The 20,848-nt window shown below is 36.6% G+C and overlaps 1 protein-coding gene across 2 annotated transcripts; it reads right to left on the bottom strand.

The window, feature by feature from the left end:
• Positions 1-5,135: 5,135 nt before the first annotated feature.
• LOC104887256 (hypothetical protein) lies at positions 5,136-13,616 on the bottom strand. 2 transcript variants are annotated; one of them, XM_010671861.3, is made up of 2 exons: positions 13,142-13,615; positions 5,136-5,362 (listed from the first exon to the last, which is right to left on the bottom strand). In XM_010671861.3, exon 1 carries the CDS (start codon positions 13,532-13,534, stop codon positions 13,142-13,144), a length of 393 nt encoding a protein of 130 aa, XP_010670163.1. In that variant the 5' UTR covers positions 13,535-13,615; the 3' UTR covers positions 5,136-5,362. The 2 variants fall into 2 exon arrangements, with proteins under 2 accessions (XP_010670163.1, XP_048494499.1); XM_048638542.1 differs by lacking the exon at positions 5,136-5,362 and adding an exon at positions 11,390-11,809 and having other exon boundaries at positions 13,142-13,616.
• Positions 13,617-20,848: the final 7,232 nt, after the last annotated feature.

Below are 20,848 nucleotides of genomic sequence, written 5' to 3'. Positions count from 1 at the left end.
TCATAGCCAAGGTGGGACCCACTTCTTTAATTCTAAATGATTTCAAATGTTCGCTTCAATGTCGCGCGCAACAAACCAACGAACTTTCAAAAAATTCGCAAAAATACGATTTTTCCATTCTTGTAACATATGACATTTAATACAAAATTTCTAAACGTACAACAAATATTTTCAAAAATTAACAGCGGAACTCAACAGTTAGGTATGCAGCCCATCATAATAAAAAAGGCAATTGACAACCGTCAGGTCTGCGAACCATCATCAACCAGAAAGACGACAAACAACAGTCTGTGGACCAACTGAAAGGGGACATACAACTGTCAGGTCTGTGGACTATCATAAACTAGGAAGATGACAGACAACCGCCAGGTTTGTGGACCATCACCAACAGAGAGACAATAAACAGTCGTCAGGTCTGCGGAGCATCATAACCTAGAAAGACGACAAACAACTGTTAGGTCTGCGGAACATCATCAACTGAAAGGCGACAAACAATCGCCAGGTCTGAGGACCATCATCAATAAAAAAAGGTAACAGACAACCGTCAGGTATGCGGACCATCATCAATAAGAAAAGGTGACAGACAACCGTCGGGTCTGCGGACCATCATCACTAAAAAAAAGTGACAGAAAATCGTTAGGTCTATCATAGACCGTCTATGGACCATTACCAATTGAGACATCATGACTCCGACATGAGCGGGTCGGAAACAGCTCATGACACCTTCTTTCACACACCATCTCATTTTACATATTTACAAATATGTTCCACGCAAGTCTGTTCTTGAAGCTTTTCCTTATTTTGGCAAGTATCAGAGCAAAAGGGTGATTTTAGATTGCAGCGTATCTGGAACCATTCTCCGTCCCGACACGTATACTTTGACTTTCTATTTTACAAACCTCAGTCAAAGTGGGGGGGCTTCTGTATACACCTAATCGTGTCTTCCCATTTAAGGGTCCAATGACCAAACATACCGAGATATTAGTTGACGCAACCCAACGGAAGAGCAATCCGAAGAACCAGCCTAAAATCAATTTAAATTGTGTTTTGAAATCTTATTCCAAAGCCCAATTAATTATTCATGATAATTAATTGTATTTTAAACTCTTAAAATATTTTAAATCCACGTGTACCCAACGCATTGGCCGAGCTGTGTTAGGTGCGCTAATCTGCACCTCAGACGTGGATTTGTGACTCACACAGAGTCTTACGCCTAGCACACTTTTCTATGTGAGTCGCATCTTTTTCTTCCTATCTTTTTTAAAAATATGCGTACCACGTATACGATTCATATTGGGCTTGCCGTGTTAGGCACACCAATGTGAGCCCGACACGTGGATTTGTGCCTCACACGTCAGCCTCCGCCTGGCCCAGAGGGGGCATGAAGCGCAGTTTCTTGTTTTCTATAAATACCTATGACTTCCCCAATCTAGAACGACTTTTCAATTATTATTTTCTCGGGCACTTAAATTAGGAATACTTACGAGCTATATTTCGAACCCCCAAATACGCAAACACATCAAATATTTCAATCCTTTTCGAGTTCTTAATCATACTGTGCTTTTGGTTCCACGATTGCTCCGTCTGACGGTCGTTACGCTCTTCGACCTAAACCGCTTGGGTATAATTCCTGAGTACTCTTGAATAATTGTATTGCTCTTATTGCCTAGAAGTTACTAACGATTTCTTGTCATGATGTAGATATGTAATTAATAATTGTATTTATTGTACTAACTAATCTCTTTTACTCTTATTTTTGTATATAATATTCAAGTTGTTTTAATTGTCCTATGATGTTTATCACCTACATGTTATTATTGCTCAACAAGACCTAATGAATTGTTCTAACTAATTCAGATAATTTGGACAGCCTATTAGGTATCTTGTAATATATTGCCTAATAAGTTGTCGCTAAAAATAGTCTTTTATGTGTTTACTGAACCAATCTAGATTAATATTTTTAGGGTGCATAAAAATACTATGTGATTGTTCTTTTGTATAAAACCATGATATGAATCGATATTTAGTAGAGGCTAGCAATGAGCAACATAGTTCCTGACTGTGTTGTACCCTCACCCTCGAACCCGACTTTTGGTTAATTGACCATCTATGGAGTCAGGACAGGGAAATCTACATTGGATAAGTCCCTAAGATGTCCTTACCGTTTTCATTATCTAATCAGGTTTATAATTTTTCCTCTAAAAGACTTGTTAGCAACTTCAAAATGAATTTCAATAAAATCTTAACAATGGGGTAGTCAAATATGCGCTCACACTGCAGTAGGCGGAAATAAATCACACCTACAGTGAGTAATATCGAACAAGGGTATACCTTATCAATATATCGTCTTAGTTAAGGACATGTATTGGGACTCGAAAAACAAACGTCAAGACATACGGTAGATTCAAAAAATATTTCATTATTATGTCAGGACTCCTTCAAAGATCTATGTTGAGTCCATCCTGATTCACAACAATGAAAAATGAAAAATCACGACCTACTTATTAGGATGCAATAGTGTGGTGTATTGTTTACAAATGATATTGTATTTGTGGATGAGACTAAGGATGGGATTAATGCTAAATTAAAGTGATGAAGCAGATAGATCGAAAAGATTGAAAAAATCTGTCATTCGCAACCACTAATGAAGAATTCCTTGACAAATTAAGGATTAGTAGCTTTTTATAGAGATTGAACGGATTCAATTTTATAAATACACGATGAAAATAATCAAAAAAGAAAGAAGAACATTACAAGTCAAAACAAGATGAAGTACATGGAGTACAATTTTAGTAATGAAAAGAAGTCAAGTGAGGACGTGACGATAACATTAGCTGAAAAGGAGCTTGTCCATAAGTGAGTATTTTTAAGCACCTTAAGTCAATCTTATAGAGGAATGAGATCATTACTAATTTAGTTAATTAGGATGGCTTAAATGGAGAGTGGCTAGTGGGATTTTTTTGCACCATAGTGTACCTCAAAGTTATATGGTGTTGGATATTTAGGAAAAATCATATTAAGATGATGGAAAAAATAGAGATGAGTACGTTGAGATAGATGTATAGAAACACCTTATAAGATAGAGCGATAACTCTTACATAAGATCGTCATACTATGATTTAAGGTATGACGAGAACCGCCTACTCAGGATCGTTCTTGACATTTTATGGACATCGGACGAAATAAGATATAATGCCTTGTTTTCTTTTAACATTGTGATGATAGCTATGAACTTTTAGAATTATGCATAGACTTAAAATAATTGTTTAAATAGCTAAATTTAAGAGTACAAGACCTAAAATTTGCATTCCATATCTTTGTTCTCTTGCAAAGAAACAAATTCACGTTCGTTCAACAGAGACTGCAAATCAAATATGAATAACAATACTTAAGATAAATATGAAAAGCTTATTAAGAACAAAAACGAAGTACAAAAGTTACTTAAATATAAAAAACGAATTGATGATATGATTTTGTCTAAGGACAATCAATACAATCAAAATCATTCAAGTAACACAAAATTACCCTCAAAATAACAATTCTTAGACTATTCATTTTTTAAATAATAATGCATTATCAAGAATAATAGTTAAGATCTTACATAAGTATAATATATTTTTGGAGAAAACACAAACGAAATATAATTGCGCTTTTCTAAATTAACGAATTTTTTTTTACTATTTCTCTTGGGCATTCGAAGTTCTAACATAGACAAACTAGGGTAAATTATTAAAGAAGGGAAAGGGAGCAACTAAGGAGTACACATTCCTTTAATTAACTTTTAATGAAAGACTTCAATGATTTTCATTTAGAGTACTGGATGCATCAATTAGTGCAATTAGGGTTGCTAATTGGTTGAGAAACTCGAGCTTGATTCTAACACTGGTCGGATTAAACTCGACTCACATTGGCTGAACTCAACTTAAAGTTTAACGAGTACGAGAAGCAAGACTCGACCCGACTAAAAGCTCGTGAACAATTCACTAACTTTTGCTTCTTAATATTTTCTTCTAGATGATTTTTTAAATTTATTATAAAAATATTACTAGAAAATAATAAAGTTGATCAAAAAAGCACGGGCTGAATTTTGGACTGGTTTGGGTAGATTTTTTTGGTCCATGGTCGAGCCGGGCCCGGCCGTTTTTTTTTTTTGCTTTGGTACGGGTTCCGAAAAAGCCAAAAATGACTTTTTAGTCTAATTTTTTGACCCAACCCGATTTTGGCACGAAAAGCCCGCTCTTTTTTGGCTGAATTGACGAGCTTTGGGCACAAAATTTTGGCTCGAATTTTGGCCGGATCCAACCAGTGGACAATGTTTTTAAGACTCGGCCCAACCCATGATCACCTCTAGAAAATAAGCTAAGAAAAAGATAGATCAAGTCTAAGAAGTTCACCTCATGGTCACACAAAATTTTTAAGAGAAAATGGAAATGATTCAAAGCCTAACAAAATCCTATCATTCAGAAAATAAATCCAAGTCTAAATGATTTCCTGTAAATTAAACTCTATCACTTGATAAAAGTAGTATATTTTTATTTCTAATCTTCTAATACTCGATTTGACTTTATTTTTTGCTAGCAAATACAAAACAATTAACTATGGATTCGTTTCATTTTGTTTGTCACTTACTGCTAGGGGTGATAATCGAGGTGAGTAACTCTAACTTGACTCAACCTTCACAAGCTCGAACCCAACAAGCTTAACGAGTAATGACTAATGAGCACGAGTCGAGCAAAGTTAAATAGTTTCCGAATCGAGTTGAGCAAAGCTTTGCTCATAATTAACACCCTCAATTAGCAGCTCTATCTATTTTAGAAGATTTTAGAAGTGAGAGGCTTAAGTGACTTGGATTAAAGGCGTCAGAGACAATATGACAAGTCTGCTGGAGCATATAGCACTTGATAGATGAGAATAGAGGTAGATAATCCATGTATAAGACAATCACAGATAATATCTTCACTCATGCAAGCCTCTCCATGTTAATGAAATCACGGCTCCAACGTTGTTGCTGCTATTGTCACTCAAACATCCCTATAATTTTAAACTCCCCGAAAGAGATTCAAATCTGGTTTCCAGTATTTGAGATTATATAGGAATGACCGCTTGGCTAATCTGTGTCCTGTAATACTTGGATATCGGGTATCATGATTATTCAGGTATCATGATTATTCATGCATAAAATAACCACAAACAGCAGCGTATTTACAGAATCTCCGAATACAGAATTGAGTACAACGATAATCATCCTGAGGTCGACAGTTATTACAGAAAATTGTCCAAAAAGAAGTTCAGCTGCTTCTTTTCAAGCTCAATAATGGAACGAACAGAGAAAATTAGCTGCCTGTCCAATTCAATCAGATCCCTGACAATAAGAGACAAAATTTGTAAGATTAAGCAAACAAGTAATCAGACAAACATAATGTAACTAAGAAAATCTTCCTGTTTGTTCTTTCCCCTCGAAAATCCCCATGATTTACGTGTGTGAATCTTCTGGGGTTGTAAAATAACTCTACAAGATAAAGTTTGAGCAATATCAACCATTGAATAAAAAATCAATGTCTTACATGTTATCTTTTTAAAACCCACCTATTTTTTCTCATCAAAATCCACCCCCTAATTTTTCCCTCCCACCAATATGAGCCATTGATTTTAAAATGTGTTTCAGATACAACTCTACCTTGTAGAGTTCACTAAAACTCTTGAGGATCCGGACTCATAATTTACCACATCATCTATAGCTATTCATCCCATATTGAAAAAAAAGCCATAAATAGAAAATGTAGATGCAGCAAAGTAGAGCAGGAAAGCACATGAACCCCTTCTGGTCCTATAAGAATGTAGAATACACAATGTCATATTTGTCCCCATCTTTTTCAGCAGTTTCCTCCCAATCTCAAAATATCACTACAGTGAAGTGATTCGCAGATATTGGTCCAATAAGCTAATGACTTAATGAGAAACGACACAGCTCAGAAATAGGAGAAGCCTCTCATATTAGGAGAATAATGAACAAGAAACCATTTAATAATAGCTACCTTTTTCTGCTAGCTTCATCAAACATATAGGTAGTATAGATTAGTGAAATTCCCATTGTCAGGCTCATTTTTTAGAATTCCCAATGGTAGGTTCAACTTTTCTTTCTTCCCATTGCTAGGACTCAGTGTTTCTAATTTACCCAAGTGTCGCATTAATGAGACTTAAACGTCAATTTCATGTTTAATTCTAATACTCCTGTTAAGTTTTGTCTAACCCTTACTAACCATGATATATTTAGATCTAGACTCTAACTAACCACAACTGCAGCATATATCACAGAGATGATAGGTCAAAACGTAGCAAAGTCAAGCATGGTGACAAGATATGAGCCAAATGCCAGTGCTCGATTTGGTTTGACTTTCTCGTGTCTGTAATCTTCTTTCCTTTTTCTCAAACCAACTGATGTTCAGCATTGTGAGTTTGATGCAAAATGCAAGCTAATTGTTTGACTGAAATATAGAAAGGAACAACATAACAATTCAAAACGATCACAAAGATTTTGCATTTCATACACATCTTTCCATGATTTTGAATCAGCCGGTTTATAAAATAGAGCACAATCTTCGCCCCACCTCTCCTTGATCAATGCAATAAAAGATCCAACTTAAGATCAACACCTTCAAATCCTGCCCCCTTTTTCGCCTGTAATCTTAGATTGTGATCTACTAATTATTCATCTAACTTCATTCCAAATTCATTGTTTAAAACGTTTGAAGCATTTCAGTGGAATCTCAAAGACTCAAACTGTAAACATATATGAATACACCCTACGATCAAATAACTTGATCAACTTCGTTCCAGAAGGTCTAAAATAGCAATTAGAATAGCAAATTCAGATTTCCCACTTCAGATCCTTCATCATTTTCTCAGTCAAACAAATTTATCAAAAATTAAAATATTACCATCAAATAAAGATGTAAACTACTATATGCACAAATAAAACTAAAACACCATGGAGAGAAATTTAACCAGCTCCAAACTGGAATTCTACAAGGTTGGATGAAGGATCATCAGTTGAATGATGAGTGTTCGAATAGGGAAGATGAACAGTTTTGAAAAGGAGGGTAAATGAACGGGAGTGTGGGCAACAGTACAAAAGAGAGAGAGAGATGCTAATTTAGGTTTAACATAGTTAGGGAGTTAACAGGATAATTAACGTCAAACTCCTATTATTAACGGAATATTATCAGTAGTGCCACATTTAGCAAATAAAGAATAGTTGAGGCCTGGCAATGGGGAAAACAAAAAGTTGAATCTACCATTGGCAATTCTAAAAAATAGGAGCCTATCATTGGGGATTTCCCTAAAGATTAGGGTTGCAGGAAAGACAACTCTGCAGTATTTAGTCCATGCAGCTGCCCTGAACTAATGTTCATAAACCCCAGTCAGAGCTACTAAGTGTGACTATATGGTAAGACTAGAGTTAAGTGGTTAACAAAGGGTCTCACTTAAGAAAACAAAAAAAAAAGCAACTATAATAATCGAAATCCAGTATGAAAACAGCAATAGAAGGCAAAAATTAGAAGCATATATGCCACCAATCATAGAAGTCCAAATTTGAGGCCTTTGATAATGGGATTATGGGGCTGTAGGACATATTCTTCCTTCATCTTTCAGTGGTTATAATTGGCATAATATGAATTTACTTTTAGATTTCCATTGTTAGTTAGTTTCCTGATGAATTTAAGATTATGTTTTAAGAAGTTCCGTATTTTGGAAGTCAATCCTTGGCTAATAAACAGTAGAGTTAATGTTACATTTTCCCAAAGCTACAAATGTAAAGCTAATTAGTTGAGTTTCGTTCAATTCTCTTGATTTTTACTTCAATTTTTGGTATCACAGAGTCATTTGTCATCGTGAACTGCCCCGAGCACCAGCAACGGTGCTGCTTCATAGAGCCAACACCGTTATAGGGATGAGGCAAGCTTGTGCTCTTCTCAGGAGGAGGCAAGCGAAGGAGAGAGAGAAAAGAAGTGAACCTTTTTATGTCATGGAGAACAAGAAGTATATTAGCATGACTTTAACAGACTTCTCTGTAAGGATATGGAAGTAAGGAACCTGTATGCGGAACTTCCAACTGTGTCTCCAAGACTCCAAAGGAACATTCAACATGAGTACATGCTTAAAATCTAGCCTACATATATGAAACTAGTTGGTAGATCCCTAGAAGGCTATAAGATAGTATACTAGGAAGTTTTGGTTATTTGGGAATATTAAGAGTTTTAGCTAAACAAATAATGTTTTAAGGAAAATATTCTGGATTTTCATATTGTCATATTGGATTAGAACACCTAGTTAGAAATTAAAATAGGATTATTTTTACATTCAATTCATAATAGACGTGCTAAACTACCTTGTTATATGCTTTTTGATAAGAGCATCATCAATTAGGAGAAGTCGGGTTACAGTTATAATTTAGGTGGTGCTTCCTCTTTGTTTAATCTCTATCAATTAAACAATGTTTAGTTTTAGAGATATCCGACAAAATGTGGAAAAGAGATTTAACATAGTATTTTGTGTTCCATTATGTGATTCCATCACCCTAGATGTGCTCCATAGAGCTGGAAAATTTGTATAGTTTATGGGGTTTGGGTAAGGATTCAAGATCCCAATGTGTTTGAAGGCTTTGAGTGGAGCCTTAGTTAACAAAAAAGACTTCTTTAAATGTTAGTGAGAAACAAGGCATTGTGGTGAACTTCAGTTCTTAGAGCACCTAAGTAACATGTTTATGTTTATAACCGCGTTATTTAGCGTATTACAACGAAAGAGTTAAGAATCCAAATTCCATGTTGTGTGAAGATTTTCCTCGTAGAAATCTTTCTTACCATCCATTACTTCATGTTGAAACTTTAGATTTCTTACCTATTGGACTATTCCCTCATTCCACACTAAGTTTACCCACCAAACTAGATGATAGTAGTTGGTTAACATAGTGTATGCTTAGCTTGGTATATTCTATGGTCAACTTAGCAACCCAAAATAATGTTTCTAACGATCCATTATCATTCGTGGACAAAATGCTAAATGGTTTTAAGTGTATTTCTTTAAGTATGATTTGAATTTACCATATCCGTTCAATGTAACTTACATCAAGTGATGTTCAGTTAAGTAAGCCTGGGATGTTCATTTATGACTTTCTTTATCGACCTAAGATCAACGTTATCTCCACCTATTTGGCTACTCCTTCCGTTCCACACTTATCTAACCCATCAAACTAGAAGTGTGTATAGTATATGCTTAGCTTGGTATCTTCTATGGTACAGTCGAGATAATGTTTCTTATTAGTCCATTATCGTTTGTGACAAGACAATCTTGAAGGTTTAAGTGTCTTTCTTTTTGCATTATGTGATGTTTTGTTACACAAGCCAGAGATGTGCATTCATGACTCCCTTTATCGACCTAAAATCAACACTATTCTTGTGGATATAAGCATGGGCATTGTCTAAATTCTTTGTAAGATGAAAATACCACATTGTTCTCCTCTCATTCTACTTCTTAGATCATTAGCGCCAAATCTTCAATTATCATTTGAGGATAAAGCTCAAGATTAAAGAAAAATATAATACTACAAACATAGGCCTTTTTATTATAAATATCCTTTGCCACATGTAAGGAACTAACATGGAATCTACTTCGAACTAACATGGAATCTACTTCAAACTTGTCAAATAGTGAGTATCAAACCGAAGGGATGATAATCAAAAGAGTACATGCCCCAACTTAAAGAATCCAAATTTAGGGTTATTTTAGTCCTGGATCATGGGCATAGGGATGTGCTTCTTGATCTTATTCTTCCTTTGGTAATTTTGATAGGTATAAGAAGAGTAAGCTTTAATAATTTAATTGCTATTTAGTTCTCAATAACTAGGTTATGCTTTAAAAAGTTTCTTATTTTCCAAGTCAATCTTTGGGAAACAAAACGCATTAGAAGTTAGTGTTCTCCGGTTGTGTATTACAATCTTTTTTACAAGTACAATAGTTTTGTGAGATATTCTTCCATGTTTACCATTAAGGACAGGCTCCTCTTAATTAGTCAAGGGGGAACATGTAAAGGGGTATATTTTACTTACAGTATTTCATAAAGGAATCATATTTCCTTTTTATAAGTTTATAGAAGAGTAGTGAAGGAGAGCGAAAGGGGCACAGGTGTGAGTGTGACTGATGAAAAGGGGAATAATTCATGAAGTAAAGTATGCCCGGAGGAGTATTGGATAACTATTACCCCATTTTTAGAGGAAAATATTACGCCCTTGACTGATTGCCCAAAAACCAAACTGACATAAAATTTACTCCATTACTTTTACTCGTATTTCACCCAACCTAGGATGCCCTGAGTTGATATTCTAAAGGTAAATTGAAATGCCTCCTTTTTCCATTGCAGTTCTCAACTTCTCATACATAAGATCACCTGAGCATCTACCTTCTCATCACCAACTCACCGTAACAAGTCCAAACCAAAATTGCATAAAACTTCTTCAACAATCTCGCTTTTCCTCTTAAATCTTTTTTTCCAGTGCACAAAACTCACCCATAGGCACATGAGACGCGCCACTTTTTTCTATTTTACATTTGATATGTTCGACTTTTCTCAATTCTCACCCTACTTTATTTTTCGTACTCCTCCAACCCTAAATAAGGAAAATCAACAGCACATGTAATCTCGGCTCACACCTTAGAACCAAAGAAACCTTTAGAGCCTTAAGGCACCTTTTTAAACTAAGGGATGTTAATTATTGAATTTTCTATACAACTCCCTCCAACAGTCAAAGCCATTCTTATGTCTTTTCAGCACAAGTATTAAGAAAAAGCTTTGTCGTTAGCCTATTCTTAGGTGAACGTATATACTTCCTCCGCAGTACGGGATTGGGGAGGTGAACACATTGCCTTGTTTGGATAAGGGATTGGGGAAACAAAGGGAGGGAGAGGGAAGGATCCATTTCTCTCTCTCCTTAATAAACATCATCCCTCCCAGCTTGGAGAGATTTGAAGGAAAAATTAAGCTCCATCTTCCCCCTCCCTTTCTTTCCCCTCCCCTTCCTTCTCTACCATCCTCTTCATTTCCCTCCTACATTGCTCCAAACAAAATGTAAAGGATCCTAGTGACCTTTAGATGCCTTGTTACGGTGAGCAAGAATAACATTTACTTCTTTCATAGACTGTCTCTTTCGGGTTCAATAGCTCTTTCCCAGATAAAAGTAGAGAGCCCATAGTTTCCATTCAACTGATTGCCCAAAAGTCCATGAGCCAACTAATAGTTCTAGCACACAAATACCATCAAAATAAAAACCCTCTCAAACACCATATAGCCAACTAGCAACCAGATATGAACTAGATTACCAATAAAGAAAGTCAATCCCATAAAACATATATCAAATACATCTCATAAATATGTACTCAATACATGAGTGGAGAATTAATCATCATCTTTAAAGAAAGGCAAAATTGGTCTCAATGCTCAATTATAAAGCAGCTGCACCCAACACCACCAACTACGACTTATAGCCAGAACACCACCAAGTAGTACGGACCTGGGTGCAGTCTGTACCATAAATGAGGCTGAAAACCAGAATTCTCACCTCAAAATAACTCAAATAATAAAATAATTGAGGCCAAAGACCTAGGAAAAAATGGAAAAAAATAATACAAAACACTAAGATTCTCCCGCTCGCCGAAGAGAGTTTGGACTCAAGCCTCGTTTATGGTATGAACTGCATACAGGTCCGTACTTGGTGGTGTTTAGGCTATAAGTCGTAGTTGGTAGTGTTGGGTGTACCTGCGTTATAGTTCAGAGAGTGTTGAGGCCAATTTTGCCTTAAAGAAAAAAAAAAAAAGTCAACTATCATTGTGCATGACAGCATATAGAGGAGAAAAAGGCTTTAACAATACGTGCAAAATAATAAGTACGGTAAAAATTCAAGGATCTTGCAAGAAAGCACTATTTTTCTTTTATATAGAAAATAAAAATAGGAGATCAACTACTGAAAACTACATGTCATAAGCTTACAAGAACATAGAAGAAAAGGTAGGTGTCCACAAGATATCAATTGAGGTCGGCAAGTTTCGGCGGTTCAAATGCCTAATTGCCACTTCCCGAGGACATTAAAGATCAAGTCTTTTAGCAAATAGCCACCCAAAATATCAGTGTCTCAATTCTAGCAAATTGGAAGCCCCCAAGTTTATAGCATTAATATACTCCTGGCTAAGTATATCTTCACAGGAATGATCAAAAAAGAGGGATTCCACATCATATTACAAAAAAGCTGCTCGTGGTTAAAGAATGGAGAGATATGCATCAAGGAAATAAACTTTGGTAAGGATCTCCCTACCCTAAAATATGTCGCAAGGGATAACATTCTCGAGACTCAACTTGCCTTGACTAAAAGTGATTAAAAGAAAGCTTCTAATGCACCTTGCATATAGTTATGATCTATGTTTGCTTAATCACCAGCTACTTGAGAAATTATTGCTATTTAGAGCACGCAGTAAATTCAGTCATGTAAGTAACTTAGCCACACCCACCTATTTCATCAATCATCATCCAAACACAGAGTGCCAATGCGAATATGAGGATCAGTTATATTGGAAACAAGCAAGTATTGAACCTCAAATCACACTATCTCAACAAGCATAGACCTAATCCACATCCATCCAAGCTTATCATCATTCTCATCGGACAAAAATTTCCTAATTCCTAACCGTTTAGAACATCTTATCCTACATAACATTTTAGGGTGCATAGACTACAAATGTTGTAGAGTTCATCCTTCATTCCATAACTCTCACAACACTTGCAATTTCACAGTTTCCAATGCAATACTTTGACCATTTATATATCTGATCATGTATTGGTAAAAATTGCCAAAATTTGATTTTAAAATACTACATAATCTCACATGACTATATTTTATCCTATATAATGGTGAAAATCCGTGGCCAATGTTTATAAAGTTTCACCTCGAAATTGCAAGTACTGAACGTAGGAAGTATCAAATTAGAAATGTCAGATATCAGATCCATTACCTACCAACATTTGTAACTGAATACACGATTGAACATAGAAATAATTTATAAATAACACAGCACAAATCGAGAAACGAAACGATACCTATTTGGTGTAGCCGCCGCCGTGAGTATTCATATCCTCTTCAATGGTAGCTGTCAAGTAGGGTTGAGGGAAATCGGCGGGGTCAAAAGCGGTGAATTTCTCAGCCATGATTTTTTCAACGTCGGCTTTCTTGAGCACGGTGCGGCGGATGGCGGGGCGGTTGCGGCGTTGATCCCGAGGAAAGTACTTGATGTCGAAGACGGTGTCGGGGTTGGCGGAAGGAATGATGGCTTCGTGAGTGATTGTGGCGGGGCAGAAGGGGCGGTACTCCGGCGCCCTAGGAACAGAGGACTTGTACTCGGGGGATGCGCAAGGCCCTGTGATCTTCCATGGCGCTTTCACGTATCGCGTCAGGGATTTCAGCCATGATTTCGCTGCGTTTGTTGATGACATCGTTCGATGGTGTAGTGTGGTGTGGTGTGGTGTGGTGCCCTGGTTTAGGAAATGCCGTTATGGGGAGAATGGAGGTGTAGTCTTTTTGGTGCGGTTAGATACATACACGGGCCGGTCCAAACAAATTGATTAAAAAGAAATAGACACGACATTTTGGAACATCCAAAAAAGAATGTGAGCATTATATTTTGGGACGGAGGGAGTAATAAACTAATAATTATAATTAACTAAAGAGTTTTTTCACCAAATATCCCCGACAAATTAAAAAATTCACCATATATCCTCAATGTTTCAAAAATACACCATATACCCCTAAGTTTTCGAAAACGTTCACCAAATGCCCTTTTTCTAACGAACGTTAGGTTGCCGTTAATGTTATTTACAATATTGCCATCATTAGCCCCTAATCCCTAATTATAACCCTACCCCAAACCCCAAACCCACCCTCCTCTCCCCCAAACCCTAACCCCACCCAACCCACCACCCATCCTGATATATATTCGATGAGCTAAATTCAATATGGTTGTTAATTAGGAGTCTTTTATTTTGTATGCTTTGAGTTGTAATTTTAATTCCCTAACGGCCCGTTTGGTAAGAGGTTATAAATGGTGGGAATGGTAATGCATTACAGTGTAAATTTGTACTAGAAATCCAATGTCATTACCAATGGTAATGCTACTTAATCACAAGATATCCATTTTCTTCCAAAAATCTCATTACTATCCATTACCACTTGGGAAGGTGGTATTAGGTGGTAATGAAAATTTATAAAGAAAAACCCATGTTTTATGATAAAGTTTCATTCCCATGGTTATGGACATGTGAAAATCTTTACAAATTTACACTAAATTTCATTATCATTACCACTATTTATAACCACTAACCAAACGGGCCGTAAACGCACTACTAAGAATCACTTAGCTTTCCAATCCAAGAAAGAAAACTGAAAACAACACAAACAAACACATTGTTTTTTTTTCAATCATAAAAGTCCTCCTTTTTCTCTTTCATTGCATTGCTATTTATAGGACTATTAAAACCTAATTTTCTGATTTTTGACATAAAAGAAAAATAAAATAAATTACCTAAATCAACTACCACTAATCAGTTAATAACTCTACTAACAAAACGTGGGGAAGAGGGGGTTAAAACTAGCCGTTATTAGCTCCCCACACTAGTGGAAAAATGAAGAAGGGTTGCGCTGAAAAAGGCTTGTAGGGCTGCGCTTTTTGACAGCAGCCCTTTCAGTAGCAGCCCTTCACTTTTTAAGTAGGGCTGCGCTAGAAAAGCGCAGCCCTTAAGCTAGAAGGGCTGTGCTAGTTAGGAAAAAGCGCAGCCCTTCTAGCTTAGAAGGGCTGCGCTTTTTCCTAACTAGCGCATCCCTTCCTACCAAAAACAAAAATAAAAAAAAAAAAATTTTTGACATTTTTTTACTCATAATCTCACATTTTCTGAAATTAAACAGAAGAGAAGAGAAACGAAACGAAAATACTAAACCCAAAACAAAAAAAGAATGAAACGAAAATGAAAAAAAGGAACAAAAACTAATATACAAAGAGAAGTATACAAGAAGTATACAAGAACATTAATCAAAACAAAGATGAAATTACAAGAAATTATATACAAAGAGAAGTATACAAGAACATTAATCAAAATAAACAAAGAGAAGTATACAAGAACATTAATCAAAACAAAGAGAAGTATACAAGAACATTAATCAAAATAAACAAAGAGAAGTATACAAGAACATTATAGATCTGAAAATACAATAACTAACTCTAAACATGAACCTAATAATGTTTAAATACATAAAACAAAACCCTAATACATAATTAAAGGGAAAAAAAATTCGGAAAAACTTAAAATGCCTATTTTGAGGCTTAAACGAACTCGGAAGGCTTAAAAAGTCTAAACGTCACGGCATAGCGGTGAGTTTGACTCGTTGGCCCGTTCCGCTTCCGAACAGGTATCACAATAGGCAATCGGACTCCGTCGGCATGTTTAGTGCAAATCATTTCAGGATTTTTGTCGCAAATGTTTATGGGAGTTTTTGAGAGAGAAGAGAGGATGAGAGAGAAGGAGCAAAGGAATAATGAGGGACGTGAGAGAGGAGAGAGAATGAGGGATAATATATTTGACGAATCTTGCTTAATATTTGAAGCCCGCGAACTTGAATTTTTCAAATTTTTTTAAGAAGGGCTACGCTTTTCTTCAAAAGCGCAGCCCTACTTAGTCAGAAGGGCTGCGCCTTTTATAAAAGCGCAGCCCTTCACTTAGTAGGGCTGTGCTTTTAGAAAAGCGCAGCCCTTCTGAAGTAAGAAGGGCTGCGCTTTTTCTAAAAGCGCAGCCCTACTAAGTGAAGGGTTGCGCTTTTATAAAAGGCGCAGCCCTTCTGTTGTGTAGGGCTGCGCTTTTGTACAAAAGCGCAGCCCTTCACTAGTGGGGGTTCGCTTTTAGAAAAAGCGCAGCCCTTCCTCCGCAGCCCTTTCTTTTTTTTCCCCTAGTGCCATGTCGTTCAATAGTTGTAGCACCTCTCCTTGATTTAAGTAGAGATGGCCAACAGTGCTGGTCAATCCAGCCCACCTAGCCCAGCCCACCTCGTGGGCTGTGTGGGCCGGGCCATCAAAAAGCCCGGTCCAGCCCAGCTCGAACCGTGAAATTGGTGGGTGGATCGTGGTCCAGATTTTGTGAGCAAAGCCCGCTAAAGCCCACTACTAAAACCGCCCAGCCCGGACAATGAAACTGATCCAACCCGACCCATGAACCACACCAGTCCAATCCAAGTAAATATTGAACCAAATTGTGTATATTTTAATCAAATTGTATATATTTTAATCAAATTGCATATATTATAATTCAATAAAATTTTAAAATAATGAAATTATTCATTAATATTAATATTTGTATATATTTTTAATTCATTTTAAAGATTTCATGTAACAATAATGAATAATTTCAAAGATTAAATAATTTTGAAAAAAATCTTATGCCGGCCCGTCAGCCTGGCCCAGCCCACCAGACCCATGAACCGTGAAAACTGGTAACAGACCGGTGTGGGCCAAGATTTTTCAGCCCGTGGACCAGCCCGCCCAACCCATGAATTTCACAGTCCGATCCTGGACCGTGAAATCTTAGCCCAGCCCACTACGGCCCACGGTCCGGCCCGCTCATCCCGCACCAGTGGCCATCACTAGATTTAAGCATGATTCTAGGACATGGGCTTGTGGACAATAACCAACAGTGATGTAGTGAAGCAATCAGCAAGCAAGGGACAAGTAGGCGCCTAAGAAATAGGAACAACCACCCTCCCATTTGAACGTGCAACAACCAGCTTGTTGGTGCCTTAGAAATAGGAACTAACTCCTTCTTGTGTGCTGATTAGTTTGCTCTCTCCCTTGTGCGTGTAATAGAGGCATGAATTACATCCTATGACTTGTAATATGCAGCACACACGTTGCCCATTACATGATTCTTTTACTAAATAAAACATACAACAACAATAATCCGAAAATAAACAAAGGAAACATAACTCCTAAGCATACTAGGACTCTTGTACTAACTTAGACTCACAATGATTGTTAGTAGTACGTTTAGGGAATTGAAATTACAACTCAAAGCATACGAAATAAAAGACTTCTAATTAACAATAAATTAACAACCATATCGAATTTAGCACATCGAATATATATCATATCCCCATCCCCTCCACCTGCAGGCCCACCCCCAACCCCTCCACCCGCAGGCCAACCCCCTCCGCTCCGCCGTTGCATCCCCCTCCCCCTCCATCACTGCATCCCCTCCCCCCCTCTCCCCTCCACTACAGCCCCTCCCCTCCCCCTCCCTCCCGCAGCCCCACAAAAAATTCACCACCCCTCTCCCTCGTAGCCCAAGTATTCGAATAACTCCCCCCTCGAATTTCCATGCCGAAAACAGAGAGGGGAGTGCGTTAGGGGAGTGCAAGGTGGTCGGAAGTTCGGTGGCGCTGATTCAAGTTTTGGCAGACGAAAACATAGGAAGGGAGGGGGTGGCGGTGGTTCGGTTTTGGCAGACGAAAACAAAGGAGGGGAAGGGGTGGCGGTGGTTTGGTTTTGGCAGACGAAAACAGAGGAGGGGAGGGGGTGGTGACCGAGGAAACTAATGGTTGAGGGGGTTGGGGAAATCTGCGGTGGAGGAAGAGGGGTGGTGGAGGGGGCCGCAGCTGGGTGGTGGCGGTGGAGTGAGGCTGAGGTGGAGGGGGAGGGGGTGGGGGTTGCCAAGGGGTTAGGATTAAGGTTAAGAGTGGATTAAAGTTTGGTTTGTTGTTTAGGATTAGGGTTTAGATTTTAGGGTTAGGGTTTAATGATGGCAAATTGGTAAATAAAGCTAACAGGGAGTTAACGGAAGTTCGGAAAGGGCATTTGGTGAATGTTTTCGAAAACTCAAGGGTATATGGTGCATTTTTGAAACATTGAGGTTATTTGGTGAATCTTTTAATTTGTCGGGGGTATTTGGTGAAAATACCCTTAACTAAAAAGATGTATACATCTCTAACACTCTTATTACATAACTTACAAGAGAATATTGATGTCATATTCTCTTACCACAATTCCTTTTAAGGTATTGTTTTCAAAATTAAACCTTTCATTTTTTTTTACTTATCACGTCGTGACGTGAATTTTTCAATTTATTAATGGACAAAAAATACGAAAAATAGCAAAATAAATTATGAAATTTAAAAATAATAACATATTTGTTTATTGTAACTGACTCGAGGCATCAGCTGGGCAAAAAAAAAAAAATAGTTTCTAAAAATAAGATGGGCAAATTTGTTGACCACTATAACTGTAAGTGGAAGTTAATCTCGTGACAAGTTTTATTCTAAAAAGAATTCACAAACGATGGTTTCTTGCCAAGTTGAAGTGGTTTTTAATAAAAACTAGTTCTTGTTCCGGACGATACCCCAAATTATTTACCAACGTGCATTTAAAGTCATTAAAAATGAAAATAGTATATTGTCTTCAAATGATTTTTTCCCTCACAAAGACCAATATGAGTAATGTAATGTAGTTGGTTAGTGCATTAGCATATCAAATGAGAGGTTATGGGTTCGAAACTTGAAACACACATTTTTATGGCTTAATGTCATATTTAATTGTGTGGGGAAGGGGAGAGTACATGTTGTAGCATGACACTTGTTTGTCTTGGATTTTGAATATATATAAATTGTTATTGGAAAGGTGGTTTTTAACAAATTTTCCTAATTATAGTATCTTAATGGTTGACCTTTACAATAAGATATTATTGATGTTTTAGTTTCAAAAATGTCACATGATTAACAAAATATGTACGTCTATTAGATATATATTTAGGTTATTTCTTGGTTCATGGAGCGAATCTATGATAATGATTTTATTTTGAGTTTGTTTATTTATTTTCTAGAATTTACTGAGACATACGGGCATGCATAAAGAGACTCATCCTTATAAAAATTAATTTTTTTAAAAATATTGAGCGGACTATTTTCTCTCTTTTCCTTGTCGCGATTTGCATCGGTTTGTTTTAGGTGATGACGTCCACTTTGCAAGTTACAATCATGTACCTGTTGTCTAAAACCTCAAAAAAAATCTTGTGAGTGTTGTCTAAAACTTTAAAAAATGTAACTGCTCTCAATATATCTTCATAACCTCCAGTTTTCTCGAAATTTTTACAACTTTTAGGAAAATTTGTAAAAAAAAACCTTATAAAATGACTACTTTGCGAAAAACACCCTTATAACTTTTTTCTTGTGACTTACAACCTTTAACTTTATTTTTTTGCCAAATGAAACCTCGAGCTTCTTTTCCGGCATTGACCGTCACTTATCGGCATAGACCTACAATTTCCCTCTTTTGCTCCCCTATTTGCACTCTTATTTCCTTCTAGATTCATTAATCTAAACAATACCTCAATTCTATATAAAATAAAATTCAAGTTCATAAATCTCTGATCAAAAAATTATAATTTCTTTCTAGTCTTCAAATTGATAAATGATGTTCTAATTGTGGGTCAACACTGAAAAAGAGGTGCAATGTTTCATCTCGCAAAAAAGTTAAATCGACATACGCACACACCACACCCCCCCACATATATATATATATATATTATATATATATATATATATAATAATATATATATAAATATATTATTATATTAATATGTATATATGTTCCTAATTTGTCTTCTGCTTTATACCGTTCATAATTTTGTTTTATTGAAGCTTTAAATTGTTGATGAATAGTTTTGCAGCTTTTCATTGTTGAAGAAATTGTCTGTTGCTGTTCAAAAAAGCTAGTAAAGCTGTTGTTCTGTAGCATTTTGTTCGTTGTCGCGTAAATCCTGTTGCTGCTTTGGTGATAGTGAGAGAACTTTTTTTTTAAAGTCTGAAAACCAGTATCTTCTTCATCGTCACTCAGGTGGATGGAGGAGTCTACTGTTGTTTCATTGTCCAAAGTTATGGAGGATTCAGACATAATATTAGCTAGTTGTCGAAGGATCCGTGCGTAATTTTCGGGGGGTTTTGCTGAGGCAAGTAAGGAATTTGCTTGTGATTTTTGGGCTAGGAACTGAGGTTGTTCTGCCCTTGATGTCATGACACCTGTGTTACTAATTTTCTTTAGCCATTCTCTAATGGCTGGTTCGAGAATAGACTGTGGTGCATTGAAGTTTGACCACCATCTAGTTTTGAATTTTCTTTGGAGAACCATACCCCCTTGATCTTGGTTTATTTCGAGGAACCATTGACAAACCCAAGGGAGGTAGAAATTCATTGATAAAAATAACAAGCAGAAAACCTTTCAATATTTGAAGGTTATATTGGGTTTGAAAAGTATTATAGCTTTTTGTACTTCAGGGTGAAGGATTTCTGTAGAAGAGCCATAGAATTTCCACCAATGTGTAAACCAAGATGGCAATTTTTCTGGCTGTATGGTTTTAGTGTTAAGTAGATTAACCATGAATGGGTAATCTATTGTTTTGTATTAGGAAGGTGGAAAACCAAGCCTGTGGTAATCCCAATAATTAAAGGTTTTACAATGTGGGAAAGTGTTATTGAAGCTAATAGGGAAGGCATTGTGTTTTGATAAGTCTTGATTCCAGTCGTGAGGACTAAAAACCTTTAGGATTTTGATGGTTGAATAAGAGAACTCTGCTTGTTCATTTTTATGGAAGAAGTGTTTGAATTCAGCGGAGCCGGCCAGTGATTTCAAGGATTGTCTGATAATAATATGTTGTTTTAGTACGATCCCATGGTTTGTAGAACTTATTCTTTCCAAAGATTTTTTTGAATTGAAACATAGG

This window comes from Beta vulgaris, chromosome 2, assembly GCF_026745355.1.
Source record: "Beta vulgaris subsp. vulgaris cultivar EL10 chromosome 2, EL10.2, whole genome shotgun sequence".
Lineage (NCBI taxonomy): Eukaryota > Viridiplantae > Streptophyta > Magnoliopsida > Caryophyllales > Amaranthaceae > Beta > Beta vulgaris.
The sequence above is the reverse complement of the archived record's forward strand: the minus strand, read 5'-3'. Positions and strand labels throughout refer to the sequence as shown.